Genomic DNA, 24,307 nt, shown 5'->3' with positions numbered 1-24,307 from the left:
ACAAAAATAGAAAAATATTAACCCAGTGACAGTGAATGATGCTACTCCATGATGGTAAGACAACATACCAAGAATCATGAACATACTTGAAACCAAGACCCAGAAAAAATAAAAAACAAAATGTAACATTATTAAAAGATAAGATATTAATAGAAAAATGGAACAATGAACTAACTTTATATTGAACGAACTATTGTTTATCAAATGCAAGTGATCGTTGAAAGTGGAAAAATACCATACCGTTGACAGCTCCAACTCAAATGTGAAACCAAAAACATCATAGACATACTTTATAAAATCCAAGACAGACCCGACTTCATCTTTTATCTGAAAAAGATCAATACATGACAACACATAATAAAAACGTTAGCAAAGAGTCCAAAGAACGTCTCATTTGTGCTTAAAGAATGAATGCCACTACCATCATTTTGCAGAGGTGAAATAGTAACATCGCTCAAAAATATAAAAGTACAATAAGATCATGATTAAACAAGTTATCAGGGATTTTTCCATGGCATGTTAACAAAATATTCTAATAGTACACATGACACTGACAATTATTTCTGAACATTTTGTGACAAGGCCTAGTAACAACCAATATAAGAACAGACCTCCATGTATATGCATTAGAACTACAATAACATCCAGAAGTCCTGTGCATGATACACTGGTATTCTTCACTCAGAAATGGTGAACACATGTTAATGGAAACCCACAAAATGGAATGCTTTCAAAATTTTCACAAGCCATAGGAATTCAGGACACCAAGTCTGTTGAAGAAAATGAGCTAACTTTTAAATTCAGAATCTCCCCTCCCAACAGCATTCCTCAGAAAAAACATAACACACAAATCATAAATAGGTCAGAGATTAAGTTTGATTCAAATTTTTCAGTAAGGGTAAACCACTGCCTCTCAGACCTCCCCGACAGATTCTACCATGGAGTCCAACACAATCAATTAAACAAGAAGAAAGGCCATACTTAGCTTTCTCATCCTAGAAGACTAATGTATGAGATGAAGCATGAAACCTGCACTCACCTAGCAAACAGTTCAGTTACTACTAAATGCATTCAACAGTCTAGCATAATAAATATATTTCAATAAAAAAACATTTTGGGTTGTAGTGCATACAAATCATATATGCCACATGGATATTGATGTGGGAATGAGACTCTCTCTCTCTCTACATACATACATACATATATATATTATGGGTAAATTATTTGCTACTTTTGTGGGTAAGTAACCCCCTAATCAAAACTCATAGAAGGCTGTTTTGACCAAATCTGACCCCATGGATGTCTTCAGCATGATCAAAATAGCGAGAATCAACCTTTGGATCATATTTTTTTATGCAAAAATATGATTTTTTGAGGATCAAAAATTTGATAAATTGTAGGCCATGGATTTTTCTGGACAATCTGACATACATGTTGAGAGAACATGATCCAATAGATCTCTACTAAACCAAACATGTAGAAGGGTCAAATGGGTAACAAAAAAATTAAATTAAAAAAAAATAGAGTTTTCCACATACCCACAAGGGTAGTAAATATTTTATACACGTGCATAGAAAACATGTACGCACATGTGAACACGCGCATGCACGCACACACAATTTTGAAGAATGGATGGGCTTCCCTCTTCCTTTTTGTAAAGATTTTATTGTTTGACCTGTTGAGAAATGTAATATTAGTGTACTATTGTTGGGTAATACCCTTCATGTCTATTTACATTATTTATGAGGGCATTCTTATCCTCATTTGTAATGTTGTTATAGTATCATTTCCTTCCACTTTTAGATAGGTCGTTAGGATGAGGGGTCGACCCATATATGTGTTGTAGCCATTCGTTTTCTCTCTAATGAAGGTTCATCTTTGAGTGCTTCTCATTCTATCATGTGCAACTTCCTTTATTGCTTTGATAGGGTATCAAAGTCATATACAAATCAAAAGGTCATCAGAGGGTGAGATAGAGGCTTTGGAGAGACTTCATTCTAGTCTACTAGAACCTTCCTTAATTTTCGCAGCATCATCAAGTCAGCTGGTTGAGCCAGCTTTGTTTGGTGTAGAGATTTGATAGATATTGATTTTAGAAGCCATGTGAATGAAAAACACATCGATCAGGGTCCTCCTCCTCCTCCTCCTCCTCCTCCTCCTCCTCCTCCTCCTCCTCCTCCTCCTCCTTCTTCTTCTTCTTCTTCTTCTTCTTCTTCTTCTTCTTCTTCTTCTTCTTCTTCTTCTTCTTCTTCTTCCTCCTCCTCCTCCTCCTCCTCCTTCTTCTTCTTCTTCTTCTTCTTCTTCTTCTTCTTCTTCTTCTTCTTCTTCTTCTTCTTCTTCTTCTTTCTTCTTTTTCTTTTTCTTTTTCTTTTTCTTTTTCTTTTTCTTTCTTCTTCTTCTTCTTCTTCTTCTTCTTCTTCTTCTTCTTTCTTCTTCTTCTTCTTCTTCTTCTTCCTTCTTCCTTCTTCCTTCTTCCTTCTTCCTTCTCCCTTCTCCCTTCTCCCTTCTTCCTTCTTCCTTCTTCCTTCTCCCTTCTCCTCCCTTCTCCCTTCTCCCTTCTCCCTTCTCCCTTCTCCCTTCTCCCTTCTCCCTTCTCCTTTCTTCTTCTTCTTCTTCTTCTTCTTCTTCTTCTTCTTTGTGTCTCTCTGCCCTTCCTCCACCTCTTCTTCTTATTCTCTTCTCCCTCTCTTTGTGTCTCTCTCCCCCTTCTTCTACATCTTCATCTTCTTCTCCTCTCCCTCCATGTCTCTCTCTCCCCCTTCCTCTTCTCTCCCTCTTCCTCTGCCGCTTTTTCTTTTTCTTCTTCTTCTCCTCTCCCTCTCAATGTCTCTATCTCTCCCTTCCTCTGCCTCTTCTTCTTCTCTCCCCCTTCCCCCACCTCTTCTTCTTCTCTCTCCCTCTCTCCCCCTTCCTCTGCCCCTTCTTCTTCTTCTTCTTCTTCTTCTTCTCTCCCCTTTCCTACGCCTCTTCTTCTTCTTCTTCCTCTTCTCTCTGCCTATTCTTTTATTCAATTTTGTATGTATAGTTGTTGCTGACAGGGGTTCTATGAAGCGTATTGCTCTGCCTATTCTTCCTAGATTATCGTTTAAGCATACAGACTCACAAAGACAAGCATCTTGGTTTGATAGATGGCACATGATCTATATAGTCCATTCACTTGTTTTCATTAAAATAAATCATTTACTGCTGAAAGAAAGGGTATTAAAAAATAATTGTTATTTCTATTTCTTTCTTATATTTTTATATCAATGATAGTAATCAAATGCATAATTTTCTATAAGTCAGCTCCTATATGTACCTAATCTTATATCATGAACCTCGTGTTAATGTGTTTCTTTCTCTGTGCTGCATATGCAATTTTATTATTCTTTTTATGTGAATGTGCAGATGGATTCACTAATCTCAACTTGAGTTTTCCTAACGCAATGATTTTTTTATTCTAATATATTTTTGGTTCTTTGATTGTTTCATTTATAATTTTATAACAGGTTTACTATGCAGTTATGCTTCAGGATAGTGGTATTTTGTACTTTGTGCAATTGTTGATTAATTTTATGTCGAATACATCTTTTCTGTTAGCCTTAATAATATTTGGGCAGGTTTTGTAACATGTTTACTATGCTTGACGATAGCAATATCTTATGCTTCATGCATTTGTTGTTGACTAATTTTATGTTGGATACATGTTTGTTGTTAGTTTTAGCACTTTATTTTAAGAATTTAGATTATTTTAAAATTATTTGGCATTTGTTGATAGTTATCTGCTTTGCTTATTCAATTGTTTTTAATATTTGGGCAGGTTTTGTAATGTTCGACATGTTTTTTTATCTTTTGCTTATTGTTGATTGATTTTATGTTGCATACATGTTTGTTACTGATTATAGCAGTTCATTTGCATATCTTTTATATTTATTTTTTTTAATTAAGGTACCGACTAGTCCACCTAGTCTGCAACTAGTCTTTTTAGGGGCCCACCGACTAGGCACCGTCTAGCGCCTTTGACTACATAGGTATTATGACAACATGAGTGCCAAGAATCTAGAAATTATATTGAGATAGATTATCACTTTACAAGGGCATATAAGGATGGAATTATCTCACTACAGCATGTGCGGTCTAAAGAGAAAGTCCCAGAAGTGTTCACTAAGAGTCTTGCTCCGTTCTTCATATTGTTCTTCTCCAGACTTGGGATGATTTCTCTAGCATTATCCCAAATTTGACAGTGTTAAGAAATATGGTATTGGTGTACTACTATAGTCTATAGTTGGGTAATACCACTCAATGTATTTTCATTATCTATACTAGCATAGTATAACGACCCGTCTATGGTCAGGACTAAAAATGCATGTTTATGTGGATATTTTCATTTCAAATAAGATGAATAAAGGCATATGTTTAAAACACACTATATTTATATTTTAATTTTAAATATACAACTAAAAAGACTAAAAGCAAATAAATAATCTGTTCAATTTAAAATATGCACCAAAAAAATAAAAAAATAAACAGAAAAGATTGTGTTATCTTTTTTGTTCGATAATAAAGTTAAGGGAAACAAGCCCTCATCCTTTATTGGGAAGCAAAATATTTGCAATGGCATATACAGGGGTAATCTACAAAGCTCTTATATTATAGCAAGACCGGGCAAAAATTGTGGCCACTCACTCAAGAATAAACTCTCACTGAGACATGAGATAAAAGAAAACAAACATGAAAGCAAAGAGCGAAGGAAGCACCTGGTGAAGCATATTATATTGACTTCAACCAATAAGCCCAATGACCATTGTGTCATTTTGTTTAATTATCCTTCCTAATTGACCAAATTAAAATACAAAAAAATGCAAAAAAAAACAGCATATCATTCGTAAAGGGAGTCGAACAATTTTGATAAGAGGAAGTTGTATGCTTGCAATTGGAGAGATGTATTGTGAAAGGAAAGAACAAACAATTTTGGAACAAAATTGAGTAAATATGGTCAAATATATAGGAGGTAGAGGGTCGTGTTATTAGATAAGTTAGTAATTATTTTTGACAAAAAATAATTGTTTCTAATTAAGATAAGTAGCAAGGAGAAAGTGGGGAGTGGAGACACCCACGTTTGTAGGCAAGATTTTTGCATTGAGAGAGAGATACGTTTAGGGGTGGGCATTGGGCCAAGCAGCCCGTGGGTCGGGCGGGGCCAGCCCGGCTCGGCTCGAACTGGGCTTTTGGCCCGGCCTGCGAGCCGACTCGGTCCCTTTATATATATTATATATAACATAATATATAGTATAATACATTATATATAACATAATATATAATATATAATATATAATATATAATATATAATAAAATACATTATATTTTATATATACTATAATATATATTATATAATAGGCTCAGCCCGATTAGGCCCATGAGCCATGGGCTACAGTTTTCTCAATGGGCCGGCGATGCCCACCCCTAGATATGTTTGAGAGAGAAGTGAGTTTTGGTTATAAATGGTAACTTTTATGTTTTGAAAAATTATAAAATGCCATTTAACAACTTTTTGTTTTTAAAAAAATTATAGAAAATTGGCTCGCCCATGGCCAGGCCTTACAAAAACAAATGGCAAAAAAAGTCTATATCAAATACATTTAACAAGATTGAAAGTAAAAACAATTAGGATCATAAACATATTGAACTCGAACCCAAATAAAGATGAGTTGGGTTTGGGTTTAATTCTTAGACTTGATTAAAAACCATGTGTATCGAACACCCGACCCGAAACATACCAGGACATGTGAACCTATATGACTCCACAATTTTCAGCTGCACACGAACTCAAACTCGAACCTAAATTAAATTGAATTTGGTTTCGATTTAAATTTCAGACCCGATCGAGTGTATCATACGATACACTCATGTATCGTGTCGTAGTGTACGATACACCTTCAACACACTTTAAAAAAAATGAAAGTTACTTTTTTACTTTTTGGGTTTTAAATACCTCTTGAGGGCTGACTCCCTTATTTGTGTAGAGGCCATTAGAGAGGAATCCACGCACCCTAAGAATCGTGAGAGCGATTTGAGAGTCGATCCGTACGCAAGGGACAAGGCTTTTACGATTTTTTCAAGAAAAGGTGTATTTTCACCTTTTTCCACTCAAGGAAGTGGATTAAGGTAAAAATCTCTATTCTATGTGTGTAAGCTTGTTGTCGAATATTTGTATGTCTATTTTTATTTGGTGGTTAATTGGTTATGTTTTATTTTAGATCTTTCGATGCCGTCTTCATGTTCATCTTATAAAGATGATCCTGCATGGCAATACTGCAAAAGCATGGATGATGTACCACGACCAAGGTCATCATTGAGATGTATGTTTTGTGGATATATTATTAGAGGTGGACTGCATAGATTTAAGCAACACATTGCAGATATTTATCAAAATGTACATCCATGTGATTATCCATCTATTCCTACCACTTTTCGTATTGATGTTATTGTTGAACTAGAAGAAATTCAAACAAAAAGAATTTTGCAAAAATGCAAAGAACTTTCAACCATTGTTCCAGATTTTGAAAATGATGATAATGACCCACTTGCCAAATAAATGGCCAAAGACAAAGAGATCATCACACGGCAGTTGGATGCAACATTGAGGAATTATTGTCCTAATGTTTGGCAAATAGGCTCTAGAAAATAGCTTAGTTTTAGGAACTTTATGGTTTAAACTTTAGAGATGAAAATCGACATGTAAAACGTTGGTTAAATGTAATGTTCTTAGTTATCACAAAATCTTAGTAGTTTAGTTATGACTTATGACATTTTAGTATGACTTGGATGTGAATTTAATATTGTTAGTTAACGCTTTAATTGTGTTTAAAATTTAAATTATGTACTTTCTTTTTATTTACATTGTCAATTGTCAATTGCATTGCATGGTTTGTTATTAATTTTAGCAACAAGAGGAGGAGAAGAAGAAGATGATGATGATGATTGAGGTTTTATATAATATTTTGTTTTTGTTTTTGTTTTTGTTTTTGTAATATGAAAGTATGAGTCTTGTGACATGTTCTTAATTGCAAGTCTTATATAGCTCATAGAGACATAAATGCTTCATATGTGATTTTATGGTTGTATTTTGTGTAATTCATCATTGTTTCATGTGTTATGTTTTTTTAGAATTTTTTCTAGTTTTTTTTTATTTTTCTTTATTTTTTTTTTAAATGTTGGAAATTTTTTATTAAAAATTTACTATACGTTTACGATATGATATGGTGTTACTTTGGGCCCGAACAATACGGGTAACGATATGATACGTACAACATTGGGTATTTCACCGTTCCACTGATGCATGTTGCACACGACCGCCACATTCAGTGTTTAATCGTCGTGGTGTCCCACAGGAAGCATGATCAAAAAGCCCCTTAAGGAGCTCCACGCAGATCCAGTTCATGTGCAAAATCCTGTTACTGATGATGTGTTTATGTGTATCAACGCAAAGATGTGTGAGCAGACATGTCATGGATAAAAATCCAGCTAGTCACTCCTTCAATTGTATTAATTGTGATTGAATTAGGAACCTCATCCTATGTTCTGACTCTTCACTATTTTCTTTTTTGACATTTACCAATAAAACAATTTTTTAATTTATAAAAAAAAGGAACTATGATTGGCCACAAGGATAAATGTTGAGGATCAAAATGTCTCAAAAGCTATGATGCTGTCAGCAATGTCACATCACAAACAAAATGCAACCGAGTACCGTGTAATGATATCAAATAGAACATTCAGGATGATGCTTCTTATCAAAATTTCAACTGATCAATAAATGAGAACACACGTATTTGTTTGTGTTGTGTATTTCAGACATTGCATGATTCCCTAGATAACCCAGCTGTGTCACACTGGTGTGAGTGAGGGCACTGTTGGTACAACAAGGGAATATCTAAAACTGTGGGTACAGGAGTATGGCTATATATACAAATACATACATACATATACATAATATGTAAGTGAAAAGATATACATATAATTTCATACCGTAGAAAGCAAAATTTATAACAAACAGAGGAAATTTGACTTCAAAAGAAAAAAATAAACGGGGGCGGGGGCGGGGCGAGGGACAACATGGATATGTGTGCCTTCTAGCTAGGGATGGCAATAGACGGGGGCGGGGGCGGGGCGAGGGACAAGGTCTCCACCCCTCCCCCGTCTCAAAAAATTTCCCTCAATCCCTAGTCTCAAAATCCCCATCCCTGTCCCTGTCTCCGTCCCCATCCCGTCTCAAAATAACTTTATTCCTATTTTAAGAGGATGAAGGAGAAAATAAGGAGAAGGGTTTAGGGTTATATATATATAAAGATTTTATTATATATAAGGGTATATTAATAATTTCATTAACGGGGATGGGGATGGGGATGGGTCGGGGCGGGGACAAGAGTAAGTCCATCCCTGCCTTCATGTAAGGGTTTTGAATTTCACCTTAATCCCTGGTCGATTCCCCGGATTTATATCCTTCATCCCCAGTCCAAATGGAGCGGGTTCGGACGAATCCCCATTTTTCCCAGGTCCACTGACATCCCTACTTCTAGCCATACCTTCTTACATAGCAACCCAGTTTGCCAGAGTTTATGATTGAGGACTAAGGATGACATATGGTAACTCAAAGTAAACACTTAGGCTATTAAGCATGTAATCATCCATAGCTGACAAAATCCATGCCTATCATCTATTAAATAGATAACTAATATAAGCAATGCGACCAGCAAGTTTTTTTTGGTATAAGCATGTAAACAGCAAGTGTTACCTGGCTCTCCGTGCAGAATATGTGGGCATCATCCTGCAATTACAAATTAGAGCATCACAGTAGTCAATACAAGTTATAAAAATAAAAGGCACCAAATTTAGTTTTGAGATATGAAGTATGACTGAGTGCTCTTTGGTTTGAATCTCATGGGGGCTATGCTCAGGGAATATATATATATATACATACACGAAAATTGGTAGCTGCTCACTCGTTAGATGCTCAAACGAAGGTCACACATGCTGAGCATCAGCCTCTTTTTTGCGCAAAAACGAGTTTTACTAGCGCTAAAATAGCGCCAGTAAAAGTCTAAGCAGACACTTTTAGACTTTTACTGGTGCTATTTTAGGGCCAGTAAAAGTCTTTTTGCGCAAAAAAGATGTTGAGCATCCATCACAGAGTTACCAGTCGAGGAAGCGATACGAGAAGCAGGAGCGGGAAGTGAGGCACTTTCAAAAATTTAGGAAGCGGGGAAGCGTGGGACCACTTAGAAGAAAATTCCGAACCGTCTCGTAAGCGACCTAGGAAGCGAACCGGAAGCGAGGGGGAAGCGAAAAAATTGAAAAAAATGGGGAAGCAAGGGGAAAGCGTGGGGAGGGGGAAGCGAAAAAATTGAAAAAAATAGGGAAGCGAGGGGGAAGCGTGGGGGAAACATGGGGGAAGTGTGGGGGGAAGCGCGCTTCCCAAAAAAGGGGGACGCTTTCCCTCACGCTTCGGAAGCGCGACGTTTCGCGCTTCCCCCTTTACTTAGGCACTTCCGGTAACTCTGATCCATCATGTCACGCTATGGACGCTCAGTGTGAGTGACCTTCGTTTGAGCACCTAACGAGTGAGCAGCTACTCATCACTCCATATATATATATATATATATATATATATATATATATATATATATATATATATATATATATATATATATATATATATATATATATATATATATATATATATATATATATATATATATATAGTTTGGTCAATGTACCACGACCGTCCAACCCAGCTGGATATCAAGGGTGCAAGCTGTCTCAACTCAATCCGAGCTCATGGATGCATTCAGTATGGACTGATTCTAGGGATGAGGGATCGAACACTCAATTGTGCTTTCTCAATGTATAAACATGAATTTTTAAGGCATACTATTTATGTGGGCCATTAATAAAGCCTGCTTGCACGTTGTAATCACATGGTCCAAAAACCTGTTTCCTACTAACAAATCTTGTAGATCACATCTGCAGGGTCTGATCTACCAAACAAAACCAAATATATATATATATATGTGTGTGTGTGAAAAAACGGCATTTTCTATATATATTGGGGTATGTCTATTGTGGTACTGAACCACCATCAGTTACGGTGGTTAGCTCTTGATTTACATAGATGTAATCTCCAAAAGGTACACACACAGATATATATAATATATATATATATGTGACACAAATTTCTGTTTGTAGACGCAATCTAGTAGAAACTCTACTGTTTTCACAATTTTCTCACTTTTTTTTTGTACATCTAACCTTATAGAAGTGATCTACATAGTTTCTCTAGTAGTAAACAGGTTTTGGATCATGTTTTTGTGACACATAAGTTGGTTTTCCTCTCTCTTTCTCTCTTTTCTTTCTTCGTTTAAGGGCTTAAAAATCAGCAGCTCACAATGTACCCAATTTACATGACTCAAAAGTTAAATTTTTAGATCCAAAAAATATGATTCAAAATGTGATTATTAGCAAGCAAACCATGTTGAACACATCTATGAGGCCAGGTTGAGTGGATAGAAATCATGTTGAACGTGATAACCAGCATAAGTTATTGTGGTTGACTCTTGATTTATATAGATGTGATCTGCAAAAGCAAAAACCTCTGGATCATGTTCTATTTATTAGTTTCATGTATCAAAGTTGACTCCAACATGTTTTGGGCTTCTTTTAAAGCATCCTCATCTTGATAACTGTGCACCGTTGATCTTTGACCATATTGAAAATTGAATCTTATCACATGTTAAAGATGACTAAACCTATTGACATAGTAAATAGATCATGCTAAACAAAGAAGACTGTTAGATCCAACATTTGGCTAGATCCAGGCACACAAGAGGCTGTACTACCATATGGGTATTGGTATACTGTGGTTCAGACTTCAGAGCCACAATAGATTTTATATAGATCTCAGCCATGCATGCAGCCATTGGATCATCGGATACAAACAAGAAACAAGCAATAAATCATCTCTAAAAATCTGAGCATGGAGTTCATGCACACTGAGCCAGATCCCTAGGTATCTGATAACAAATGTCAGTCTAAGGTTAAGCAACTTGGATTTCTTAGGCAGCACACTTAGGCAACACTTAATGTTGTTACTGGCAGTATTTATTCAACTCACCAGTATCTTCAACTGGGTTGTCAAGTCCACAAACAGTGACTGAACAAAATGGATCATTAAATAGACTACATGCTTTTACATATGTCCACTCTGTTCCAGGTCAATCTAAAGGGAAGCCTCATAGAATGCCCACTCATTATGATTACATCTAAAGTACCTGCTGGAACCTCCGGACACGAGTTAAACCTGTAAGAGCACCACTTAGTTCATTCCGATGCAAAACCCCAAAATCTGCAAGACGCAATGGTAGTTCTGCAAGTACATTTGAAACATGTCAAGAAAATCCTAGAAGAAACCAACTTGCAATCTGATTCACATAAAGTAAGATGCAAAAGAAAACAATAGGAATTATTCTATGAAGTAAAACATGGTCATAATGCAGAACAAATAGAAGTGATGTCATGCATGAATAAATCCAAACTGCAATCAAGATATCAAGCTTAGCAAGTGACAGTTTGATACATTCGCCCACTAAATGCACCAAAAAAGGGTGGTTTCTTTCCATACAAGAGAATTCTCTGTCTCTCAAACCGCACCAAATAACATAAGAATTATATTTTAAAAATTAGATTGCTCCAAATGGCTATAGCAGCTCTCACAAGCATAGGATAAATAGCCACTATAAAAGGGTGCAACTTTCATGAAGACTCAAAGACTTCTCTGAATTACTCAATATTTCCAGGAAAAACACCTATTTATAAAAGAAAGACATCAAAAATGCCATTATAAACCTAGAGATCTGACTTTCCACAACCCATAAAGCATATTGAATGGTCTGATACCTCCTTTTCATTTATCAAAAAGGATCCAGTCTTTTGGCATATGATGGGTTCCATCCTATTGAAAAGATTATCACGACTGGGTCTGGATCTCAGGATCCAGACCCAATCTGTTTTAGTTGTATTTAAACACATGCTCATTAATGGCATGTTGTAAATTCCATACTTTGTGTAAAGGGTGTTTTTGTACCCTAATAAAAGTGTATGTGTGTATATCTAATAGAGAATACAGCAAACCCAAAATTGAGTGGGTTTTCTGCAACCATCGATATCTCTCTCCCTTTGTGCTTCTCTTTCTCTTGTGTTGAAGGTGGGATACCATTTCTAACATGGTATCAGAGGAACATATCCCTTGAAGATTGTGTCCAGCCTCCTTGCTACTCTCTAAAGGTATTTTTCTCTTGATTCTCATCGTCTCTTCCTTTCTTCCCAATCCAACGATTTCTTCTTATCTTGTTTGTTTCCACTTTCTCTATTCCTTTCTTCATAAAGCATATTCTTTTCTGATTTCACCCATAAAATATTATTTTCTTTTCTAACCCCACAAATCTGAATTCATGTTTGCGTGATTTCAAAGTTTGAAATCATGTCAAACTCGTCCCTTATCTTTCCTCATAATTAACGTCAGAACTGAATCTGACCTGTCTACTTCTGTACGTTCACTGTACTTCTTAGATTGATTAATGATATTCTGTCTACCTCTCAACTTTGGAATTTTCCCTTTTAGAAAGAAAATACGATTAGATAAAACATGTTATTTTCATATTAACGTGCCTTCTTACTGATTGATCCATATTTTCTTTAGAGCAGTTTCTTTTCTTTCTCACTGCATATTTTGTTTTTTGTCTCGGGTCTGCAGGTAAAAAAAAAACAGCAGCCGAGTTTTGAGTTTACTTTGTTTGCTCTAAAAGTGATTTCTCTTTCCGGTCTCTTAATCCTTCTTGTTTTTCACCCATTGACTATGGACTCATTCCCTTCTTCGCACTCTGGCCTATCTTCCAACTTTCTCAGTCAGCTTATGTCTGAGAAACCAAACAATTCCAACTTTTTAACCTGAAAGAGACAAAGCATTCCATTCATAAGGAGTCAGGATCTTTCTGGACATCTGGATGGCTCTGTTCCTGTCCCTCAAGAGTTCTTATCACAAGAAGGCAAGAATGGATAGGGTGAAACTTCAATTACATTTGTTAGAAATCCAGAGTATATAGCCTGGATGAAGCGAGATCAGGCTTTGGTTGCCTACATCACTTTCACTCTGTCACAGGAGGTGCTTGTGGCAATCCCAGAAGACTGCTCAACTATGCAGTTATGGCATCGTCTTGTTCAGACATATTCTTAAGTTTCTCAAGCTAGAATTTTATTTTTAAAGAAAGAGTTTCAAATGTTGAGGAAGGACTTCATGACGGTTATGAAGTACTTAAACAAAATGAAGACTATCACTGATCAGTTGGCCATCGTGGGTTGTGTGGTCAATGACAAAGATATGGTGCAACAGACTTTGAGCGGGTTGGGACTTGATTATCACATGATGGTTACTTCTTTGCTGTGTTTGTCATACTTACCTACTTTTGAAGAACTTTGTGCTAAGCTCTTACAATATGAGATGACCTTGAAGGGATTCTCTGAAGGTATTCACAATCCCATTGGAGCACATGAGGTCCTTGCCACAGGTGTTACTTATGGTCAAGGACGTGGCAGGTGTGAATCTCGGGAAAGGGGAGGTCAAGAGAAGAATGGACAAGGAGCCCGTGGAATTTTACCTAATCCCAGTATGTCTCCTAATCTGCAAAGGCAAAGGACGATACCTACCTGCTTTCTCTGCAACAAAAGGGGGCACATCAAAGCAAATTGCTGGTATAACCCTCAAAATCGAGGGAAATAATTGGAGACAAGAAAGGGACCGGATACATTGAAGAATACTGGGGAAGTCAAGGAGTTGTTATCTGCCTTGGCTGAATTGAACATCAAACAGAATGATCACGATACTTGGTATGTTGATTCTGGTGCAGCCACCCATGTTACTGGTGATGCTGGTAAGCTCCTAAATCTTGCTCTTTATGTTGGTAGAAATAGTATTGTCACTGGAGATGGGTCTTATCACCATATTTCGCATATTGAAAATTCTGTAATTCCTATGTCCAACTCTTTTTTTGCTCTTTCAAATGTCATTCATGCTCCTAATATCAAGAAAAATATTGTTTCAGTTTCTAAACTTGTCGATGACATTAATGCTTTAGTCGAGTTTACTTCTTTTTATGTTCATGTTAAAGACCTTCACACGAGGGAAACGTTCGCTGAAGGAAAACGGCAAGGGAATATGTACGTGTTTCAAGAGAATCCTTCCCCTCGTGTTCAACCTGTTGATTCCATCTTGAAGCTCACATCATCATCTTCAGCTGCTCCTGAGAGTGTTTTTAATCTTTATGAATGTATTGAACCGAATCTTTGGCATGGTCGTCTGGGTCATTGTAGTAGTCGTTTTATTGATAAGTTTGTTTCAAGCAGTCTTATTCCCAAGTCAAGTTTGAATTTAAGTGTCGATAATAAAAAATGTTTCAGTTGTCTTCAGTGTAAGAGTCATGTTCTCCCATTTCATTCCATTAATAAAAGAGCTTCAAGACCATATGTTCTGATGTTTGGGGTTCCGCTCCAGTTCCTTCCATGTCTGGCACTAAATATTATCTCATTTTTATTGATAGCTATTCTCGATATACATGAATCTTCTTTATAAAAAATAAATCTGAAGCCTTCAAATTGTTTCAGAATTTTCATACCTTTGTTCAAAATAAATTCTCTGAGAATATTACGTGTTTCCAATCTGACGGAGGGGGTGAGTTCTCTTCAAATGACTTTATTAATTTCCTCCAGACAAATGGAATAAGTAGGCAGGTGTCTTGCCCTCATACACCTCAAGAATGGGATTGTTGAATGGAAGCATCGCCATATTGTTGAAAGTGGAATGAGTATGATGCATGATAGTAATCTTTCTGTTACCTTGTGAGCAGAGGCCTTTCATACAGCAGTCTATGTCATAAATCGATTGCCCATAAATATCTTGGAAAACAAATCACCTCATTTTTCTTTGCATGGTGTGCATCCAAATTATCACGATTTGCGTGTATTTGGGTGTGTATGTTATGTTCATGTTGACAGTTCAATGCGACACAAGTTTCAGGATAAAGCCTTACAGTGCAGATTTGTGGGATATGCTGATGATTACAAAGGATATAAATGCTATGATCCCATGAGCAAACGCATCAAGATATCCAGAAATGTTGTGTTTGATGAATGCAATTTTGGTCATAATGTAGACACTCCTCCTGAAATTGAAACTTACCACCCTTGGCTGAACTTAGATCTATTTTCTAGTATTGACGGTGTTTGCTCTACAGACTGTAATCAAAGAGATAAGGCAGACGTGTCTACTGCTGTGCAAAGAACTCAGGAAAGTGTGATCTCTGAATCATCATTGGCTCCCGAAAGGTATAAAGGCATTGTTTACTCTCGACGTGAGAAGGAGATCTTCCCCAACCCTAATCAGGAGCTGAATTCTCCTTCTGCTTCCATTTAATCACCTGTACATAGGAAGGTCTACCCGGACTCGGCATCCTATTGATAGGTGGGTTAGTTATGAGAACTTCACAATGGATTTTCAACTTTTCTTAACCGCCTTGGGCAAAGAAGATCAACCCACCACGTTTTATCAAGCAGTAAATTCTAAAAGATGGATTGAAGCTATGAACGAAGAAATGGAGGCTCTTCATGAGTGTGTCACTTGGGATATAGTTCCCAGACCATACAATCGAAATGTGGTTGGTTCAAAGTGGGTGTATAAGATAAAGTATAAGCCGGATGGTACTATCAAGCGATACAAGGCTCGACTAGTTGCCAAAGGCTTCACACAGGAGCCAGGACAAGACTATGATGAGACCTTCAGTCCAGTCGTGAAAATGGGTACTATCCGCATTATATTGTCATTGGCTATTGAACACCAATGGACTCTTAGTCAACTGGATGTAAAAAAATGCTTTTCTCCGTGGAACTCTGAAGGAGGAAGTATATATGGAGCAACCCACTGGGTATGTTGAAGGGAACTCCAAAGAATACGTGTGCAAATTAAAGAGAGCTATATATGGTCTGAAACAAGCATCTCGATCTTGGTTTGATAGTTTCTCTCTTGAAGTAGAAAAATATGGTTTTAGTCGGCCTCTTCTTGACCATTCCCTTTTCATATTCAAATGCAAAGATATAGTTACCCTGTTATTGATATATGTTGATGACATTATCATTACAGGTAACTCTAATGAACATATTGAACAGGTCAAAGAACATTTGAACCATAGATTTAAGATGAAAGATCTTGGTAAACTGCGATACTTTCTTGGAGTAGAAGTTGATAGGACTCCTGAAGGTATGACACTTACTCAACATAAGTATACTTCAACATAAGTATACTGTTGATGTTCTTAGCAAGGCAGGTATGACAGATTGCAAGCCTCTAAGCACACCCAGTGTACTTCATCAGAAACTAAGTTACCAAGATGGAGATTTGTATGAGGACCCTACAAGATATCGTAGGGTAGTCGGAATGCTTCAGTATCTTACCTTCACTCGACCTGACATTGTCTATTCGGTCAATCAGGTATCTCAGTTCATGCATGAACCACATATTGGACATACGAAAGTTGTTAAACGCATTCTTTGATATTTGAAGGGAACTATTGGCGATGGTCTTCTGTACAAAAAGAGTATGCATGACCATCACATGCATGAACTTCTTACTTACACAGATGCAGATTGGGCAGGAGATCCAGATGAGCGTAGATCAGTCTCAGGATATTATGTTTTCATTGGCCTAAATCTTGTCCCATGGAGCAGTAGAAAACAAAAGGTCAATGTCAGGTCGAGCACAAAAGCTCAATACAGATCAATGGCAGCTGCTACAGCCGAAGTGACATGGATCAGACACCTATTGGCAGAAGTAGGAGAATCGGTATGACAATCAAAGTGTTATCAACATGTCATTCAATCCCATCTACAACACTCGTGCCAAGCATATTGAAATTGATCAGCATTTTGTAAGACAGAAGGTCGAAGAGAAGGAAATTGAACCAGAATACGTTCGGACTGCTGACCAAGTAAGACAGAATGTCACATAGATGCAGGCGCAGGCAAGGGTGCAACATGGCAATTTCAAAAAAAAAAATGGGTGCGGAGGTGATATATATATATATATATATATAATGCATTTACAGTTATACAATTATAACTGCAGGGATGATATATATATATATATATATATATATATATATATATATATATATAATGAATTTACAATTATATAATTATAAGTTTTTTTAAATTTTTAAGTTTTTTTTAACTTGGAATGTTGGACCTGTCACATAGATTGGGAGCAGCTGGTGGGAGAGATTTGGAGATGCAGAAGCACCCGTGTTACATAGGATTGAATAAAAGTCAAGAAATTTAAATAATTTATTATACAGAATCAACATGCATGATGGTCAATTCCAGCATGTTTCATTATTAGCCGACCCATGGAGTTACACACAGCCAGTGCACCAAGTTAAAGAATCACTTCACATTGAAAAATCCAGGAAATATAGACCAAAATGCTTCGAGTATCGACGGGCATCAGCATTAATGACTAGGTTAAACAAAAAACTTTGGCAGGATGAATTTAGTTTGGTCAGTAAAGTACACTTGGCTCTATAATGCAAAATAGCATCATTTATTTGATGTTACATAGAACTCCTGAATTGTTCAGATTACTAGCCCCACCAACCCAGCAAACATGGTTTGTAGAAGTCAGACAAATGATCTAACTATGGACCCATCAAAACAACTTGTGAAAAAGCAAAGTCAAGTCATGTGATTCAGAATTTGCAAGTAACCCAGCCAAGTAGGTCACAGTCCCATCAGTGAAATTATCAGCAGCTATGAGGTTGCCAAGTTGAAAAGTAACACCTTTCAATCACGGCATAGTTCAACTTAGAACACCGATCCGTACCACATATTTCAGTATTGGAATCTAGTTATATAATCTTGAGAATCTTTCAGTAGATGATCTCACCTCTATACGATCGAACCCTATGGTCAAACATCAAACAATGGCCAGGACAGTTCATTGGCTTAAGAGCGAATTCTTGCTTCTCAACCTACAAAAGAAATTAGATTTGCATTTGCATTAGAAAGTAGAAACATTGGTGAAAAGCCACAATATTATTGGCAATCAAAGAAGAAAAAATAAATACAGATAGAAAGGACAACAATATAAGAAAAAAATGCCTTGTACACAACAAGAATGTCCAAGGTGTTATTGTGAAATGCAGTAAAGACATGGTGGTTAACCTCAAAGACAAACATGTTTTCTTTGTAATTTGCAGCATGCCCTGATGTTTCCCACAATTGCATATTGTAAATATTTGGAGTTAAAACCTGAAAGAAAACCAAAATCAGTTAGAATAAGTATATTCGTTTAATGTCGTGGAAAAACAAGGAGAATGAGAAAAAGACCTCTTCGTATCCCCTTTTCCTGTACTCAGCTCGAATAAAGTCCATCAACTTGTTGTAAATTCTAGTCCCGTTTGGCAGGAAGAAACAACTTCCAGGGCTGGATGTCATTCACATGTATTTAATATTAAGCACACAAACAGAAAACATCTATTATCAAGCTTCAGGAAGCAAATCACATTTGTTACACTAAATTCAATAACTTCATAATTAGACCTGAGTTGATGAAAAAAGAAAAGGTCTTGGTTAAGCCCAACTACTCTATGATCATATTTTTTTGCCTCTTCCAACTGAGTCAAATATTCCTGCAAAAGACACCACCAGCAGACTAGAAGTTTATACATGAAGTTATAAGAGAAGACAAAATAACAAAAAAGTGGGATCAATTTAAACAATAAATATTACAAATTTGTGTGTGATATGCAACAAGCTTCCATATTATAAAAAGTTGCATACATCCATACATGCATGTGTGTGTCGACATATGTGTGCATGTGCATATGTGTGTTACATATGTGTGCATGTATAAATTGAATACTCGTTCCTTCAACCAGCAACAATATTGAAGGGTGAATAGGTAAAGACAGAGGTGTTTGATTTTACTGCTTCCTTATCAAAGAATACGCAGACAAAGTTCAAAAAAGATACAAATACACGTGTAAAGTGATGTCACTCTGAAAGAGACATTAGTCTAAGCAATATTCTACCTTGTTTGCACCCACAAATATATAATTTTCTTCCCTTTCTGAAACATTCTCTTTCCCTGAGTAAACATCCACCATCACATCTCAAACTTTCTTTGTCCATTTCCAGACTCATAAAGGACTTTATGAGAGTAATGGTTGCTTTACTTGAACAATACAGTGTACCTAGGAGTTTTCTCGCTTTGTTGTCCAGAAACTTGACATCAGTTCCTTTGAGCTCAAAGAAACACCACCAAGAATATACCTACGCTCCTTGATTCCAACAGCTATTTAAACATATGTGGATTCAGAAGATATGGTTATCACCACCTACAGCTGTGCTCCTCACAAATTGAGGAAATTCTCTGAGATTTTGTTTTCAGAAATAGGATTTTCTTTAAAAGAAACTACTTCCACCCTAAATTTTCTTTCTTCAGTAAGAAAGAGATCATGGGGATCAATCACAGACGCATTATTAAAAGACAAAAAGAAAGAGAAAAGGAGAAAACTTCAAAAAAAGATACATTTATCACTTCCCATGCATCTAGACTGCAGACCAATCTGGCTGGCACTTCTATTCAAGCAAAATCCTAGTCCAAGATTTCAAGATCATAAGAGGATCTTTTCTTCACAATTGTGCGCCCTCTATAAATTTCAAGATCATAGGAGGCTCCCTATGTCATGCTCAGGATCTTTGAGACTTTTCCATTCCTTTTCATGAAAGGATATGAATGCTTTGAACTTCACCGACGACATGACATTGGATAGAAAAGATTGGAGGACAAGGATTCATGTGGAAGACCCATAATGATTTTCTTATTTGGTTCATATCGCCGACCCCAATTATTTTGGGATGAAGGCGTAGTTGTTGTTGTATAGGAGGCTCCCTACAAGAGGAATGTCACATGGATGAACACCTATCAAAACTAAAATAGATATCTAAGTTCTAGTATCCTCTTCTGCTTTCTGGGGAAAAAAAGCCATGTACAGTGCATATCATAAGAGATACAAACCTCTTGCTGGTTGGAGCAGAAACACGGCCAGTCACTGATACGATAAAGGAGAGATTTGCCCTTTAATACTTGAAACCATGTTTCGTTTGTACAATGAGGCCCTATAACAAGGAAAAGAATCCTATATGAAACCAACTTTTTACATCATATAAATTCTCAATATCGAAATGCCTATACAATTTTTCATATCTTTGATTGTTTTAACCATTGCCATTAGAAGTTGTGCGGAGGCATCACCTAAGACATTTAGCTACATAATGAGTAATGACCAAGACAATATGGTCCCTTAGGAGTTAGGATGTAGAAGCTCTTTTGCCTCTACCAATAAAGTGGTGCCATGCACTATCCCCATTAAGTTGTATCAGCTAGAAAGAAGGTTACCCCAAGCACAGGAAGGGCTCTTGAGAACTCTTATGGCGAACAAATCTTCGTCTTGAGCTAAAATCATAGTATCTCCATTTGATATTTGATATTTGATATAAGGTTCAAGAATGTCCATATATCATTTAAATTTTCCCCACACTTGAGTTTTATAATAGTTAGTACAGCAGATGAGCTGGCTTGAGAATGTAGATCAATTACAAATCCAACTATATTTTTCTACCTCCAATGCAAATCAAAAGGCTGCTCATGTCTTTGAAAGACATTCCAGTTACTTAAGGACATCATCCAGAATCAACAATTTGAGCAACATGATTATCCAGAGAAGAAAAGTGTGATTCAAGACATCAACTTGTAGATTATATTATAGTCTCCTACCAGTAAATAACTGCCAAAGATTACCTACTGTTATCGAATAACGTTCTTTGAAGAAAGTGCAGACAAATATGCCTTGATATGGAGGGGAGGAACCAACAGAACTAACTCAATTATCCTTTCCCAGAGGGTAGCAGAACTGCAAAGACATGACAGGAAAATAGGTTTGGGCCTGGCCAAGATTAATTGGAAGCTAAAAGGCCTGTCAACCCTGAAGGGAAATCTAGTTTATCCCAGGAGTCATCATGCCACAGTGGGCCAAGCCTGGTCCAATTATGGGGCCTGATTAAACATGCAATCAATTCTAGCTTCAATCAGGCCTACCGTGAAAAAATTCAACCCGAGTTCAGTCCTGGCCTCATTATTTATCATGTCAATCATCTGAACACCAAAATTTGGGCCTATGTACCCCTCCCAAGGGCAGGTACCCTGTCTAGCTATCAGCATGATGTCCAGCCCTACTCAAAATAAAAAGATAAGGTCAACCCTATGATCAATAGAAAAAAAATAAAGGAAAATTTGAATTGATTTACAAAAAACAATAAGGCTCTGTTTGGGAGCCCACTGTCGGAGGTCGCCGGAGTGGACGCTGTGGAACCAGAGCATCCTATAGTGTTTGGAAGCGTGGAAAAAAGGCTTTTGAGGGTGCTGCGGTAGCAAATTCTGATTCCAATTCCACGATTTGATTGCCTTCATAGGGAGGTGGTAATTATCAAATACCGCACCGACGACCTACTCTCCGGCATCCCCTTATATTCTCCAACTGGCCTCCCAACTACCCTCTCTCTCTCTCTCTCTCTCTCTCTCTCTCTCTCTCTCTCTCTCTCTCTCTCTCTATATATATATATATATATATATATATATATATATATGTCTCTCTCTATGTGTGTGTGTGTGTGTGTGCGCTTCTTCAGAAAACCATAGTGCTGGGGGATGTTCCAAAACAGAGGAAACGTCATCTTCTGTGATTTCTACCAAAGGTGTGATGCATTTTATATTTTCAGACAGAGACATGGTTGTGTTCCTTCACTATTCTGAAGTTTTTGCTGTAAAAGCCCGATTTTAGTTTCTGTTTTTTGGGGTTATCTTAGCAAGAAAATCCTGAGGAGATCTTTCTACGTCATTGGGTAAGCCCAATCACATTCTTACCAGGCTACACCCATGGTTTTCTGTTTTCTCATTGTATTTGCTTTCCAAGTCTTTGAAGAAATGCCTATCAATGTATTTTGTTTTAACTAAACAAAATGTATAATTTTTACAAATATTTCACAATGTGGATAACTAAACAATTTTTTTCCTTATCTTCACTTTTTCCTTTTTTCTATTATTCTTCCATCATCAATTCAGTTCTACAAAATTGTGTTATCTACAGTTTGTTGATTGTTCATATTTGAGATATACAGCTCAAAGTTTATAGGACGTCTTTGTGCACTAGCTCAAGTTTATTTGCTTTTCCAACGAATAGTGTCACTTGATTATCTACTTACTCTATGAACATGGTAAATTGGTAATGTATCATGGGACAGATTTCGCTCGGTGCACAAATTGGGTCTCTAGCATAACCATAATCCTTGACCTAGTCCAAAGTGTAATAAGGCTTTGGTCTGAATTGTTTAGGACATGTTTGAAAAATGGTGCAACTTGACTACTCTGGATCAAGTAAAGCACAACCTGCACAAACAAGTCAAGCACAGTCCACGCCTGATATGTTGACTGAAGGCATCCACAAGTCAAAGAGTCCAAGCCTTTGTAACCTCTGACAGATAAAACCATTAGAAATACCACATTTCCAATATTTGTTGACTGTTTGGAAACTGGTAGCTGGAGAAACATCTATGGAATCCACATCTCCCAAACGCTTCAGGCAGATTTGCTAATTCTTAGCCCGATTTTTTATGGTGCTCCCAAACAGGCATGTTGGAAGTAGCATATCTGAAGAATTTATGGATTTCTTAGTTCCCTCCCTATCTACCATTGACTGCCAATTTCAAAAACAGAGCCTAAGATATTCCTCCAGATCCTTCATATAGAACCATTATATTTTCTGAAAAATCAATAAAGGTACATTTTAGATTTTTTGGTTCAAATATAAAAAAAAGGGCTGAAAAAACATTCAACAATGTATAAAAAAAATCCCACTTGGAAGAATCTCCGTGGTAGAATAAATATATGATACATCTACTTACAGTTGGAAGATGGTATAGATAACTTATAATTCATATATGCAAGTTTATGCAGCAAGAGTTGAGCACTGCTAATTGTACACCAGATCACATAAATATCAAGCTCGACTATATAAAGAAGTCATAGTATTAGTACCTTAATCAAAAGAAAAGAAATGTTAGTTTTAAGTGAAATAACAAGAGGGGATACGGACACCTTAAGAAGTTTCTGTTCTGGAAATGAAATACCATAAACCCTTTGTAGACTTTCCCGCTTTGAATCTCCTCTCCAATAAGATGAAGATGCCTGTGAAAAGGGTAAAAGAAAAAAGAAAAACAGCAAAATCAACATTTTCTTAGCAAAAAGTTTGTTAAAAGATGATCAGGTATCATCAAATAAATATTTACCTTCAAACAAGTAAAAGCTTTTACAAAAGATGTATTAGGGATGTGTGGACCACGACAAAGATCAACTAGCGGCCCACATCTATAAATAGTGATAGTCTTGTCCTCTGGCAAATCATTAATTATTTCAATCTGTATAAACGTATATAGTAAAAATGCATCAGCTATCACTCTAATCCATGCAGATGACCTTACAAAAGCAATATCAGTGTGCATGTGTGTGTGTGTGTGTGCAATTTGTGCTGTTACATTGAACCTCAGACCCAAATTATGGGTATACTGCAGTAGGATCATTTCAACTAAAAATGAACCTGGTAACCTCAGAACACATCCCAAAGTAGAGAACCTGATAACAGTGGACCGAGCTTATATAAACAATCTAAAAATAAGAAATCACATGGAAAGTTGAAAAGGAAAAGAAACAAATATTCAAAAATATACAATCATATTTAGCAATATAACAAACTATCTCTTGCCTTAAAACTATTTTCAGCAAACAATTCAAGGGCTTGTTTCCTGGAAACTTCAATGCGTTCAAAGGGTTGTTTTTCCTGCAAGTCAATAGTACAGACTATAAATGAAGGAAACTTAAAAGCAACAGAAACAACAACAATAAGCATCATCTATATCAGTAGTAAGACAGATTAACCCTATGATTTTCTAGGATGACAAGCTTAGGTTTGACACCATGAATAAGAACAACATAGTGGCCAGTGCAACAGTAGCGTGAACACAAGATTCCCCAGATATAAACGTTATCACAAACCATTATATCTTAAAACTGTAGAAACAAACAATCCAATTCAATAACATAAACTTTAAATATGTA

The 24,307-nt window shown here is 36.6% G+C and overlaps 1 protein-coding gene across 1 annotated transcript in view; it reads right to left on the bottom strand.

The window, feature by feature from the left end:
- The window catches only part of LOC149820230 (threonine--tRNA ligase, mitochondrial 1-like), a 74,482-nt gene that overhangs the window by 30,376 nt on the left and 19,799 nt on the right, over positions 1-24,307 (bottom strand). Inside the window, exons 6-15 of the mRNA XM_089983789.1 lie at positions 23,955-24,029; positions 23,482-23,610; positions 23,291-23,380; positions 18,676-18,764; positions 18,463-18,559; positions 18,298-18,384; positions 18,020-18,104; positions 11,307-11,401; positions 8,774-8,806; positions 241-327 (exon numbers count right to left, since the gene is read on the bottom strand). Coding sequence (XP_089839915.1) covers positions 241-327; positions 8,774-8,806; positions 11,307-11,401; positions 18,020-18,104; positions 18,298-18,384; positions 18,463-18,559; positions 18,676-18,764; positions 23,291-23,380; positions 23,482-23,610; positions 23,955-24,029 — 867 coding nt within the window. The remainder of the gene's footprint in view (positions 1-240; positions 328-8,773; positions 8,807-11,306; positions 11,402-18,019; positions 18,105-18,297; positions 18,385-18,462; positions 18,560-18,675; positions 18,765-23,290; positions 23,381-23,481; positions 23,611-23,954; positions 24,030-24,307) is intronic.

This window comes from Nuphar pumila, chromosome 12, assembly GCF_984573655.1.
Source record: "Nuphar pumila chromosome 12, dmNupPumi1.hap1.1, whole genome shotgun sequence".
Classification (NCBI taxonomy): domain Eukaryota; kingdom Viridiplantae; phylum Streptophyta; class Magnoliopsida; order Nymphaeales; family Nymphaeaceae; genus Nuphar; species Nuphar pumila.
Note: the sequence above shows the minus strand (reverse complement) of the source record. Positions and strands in the feature narration are given on the sequence as shown.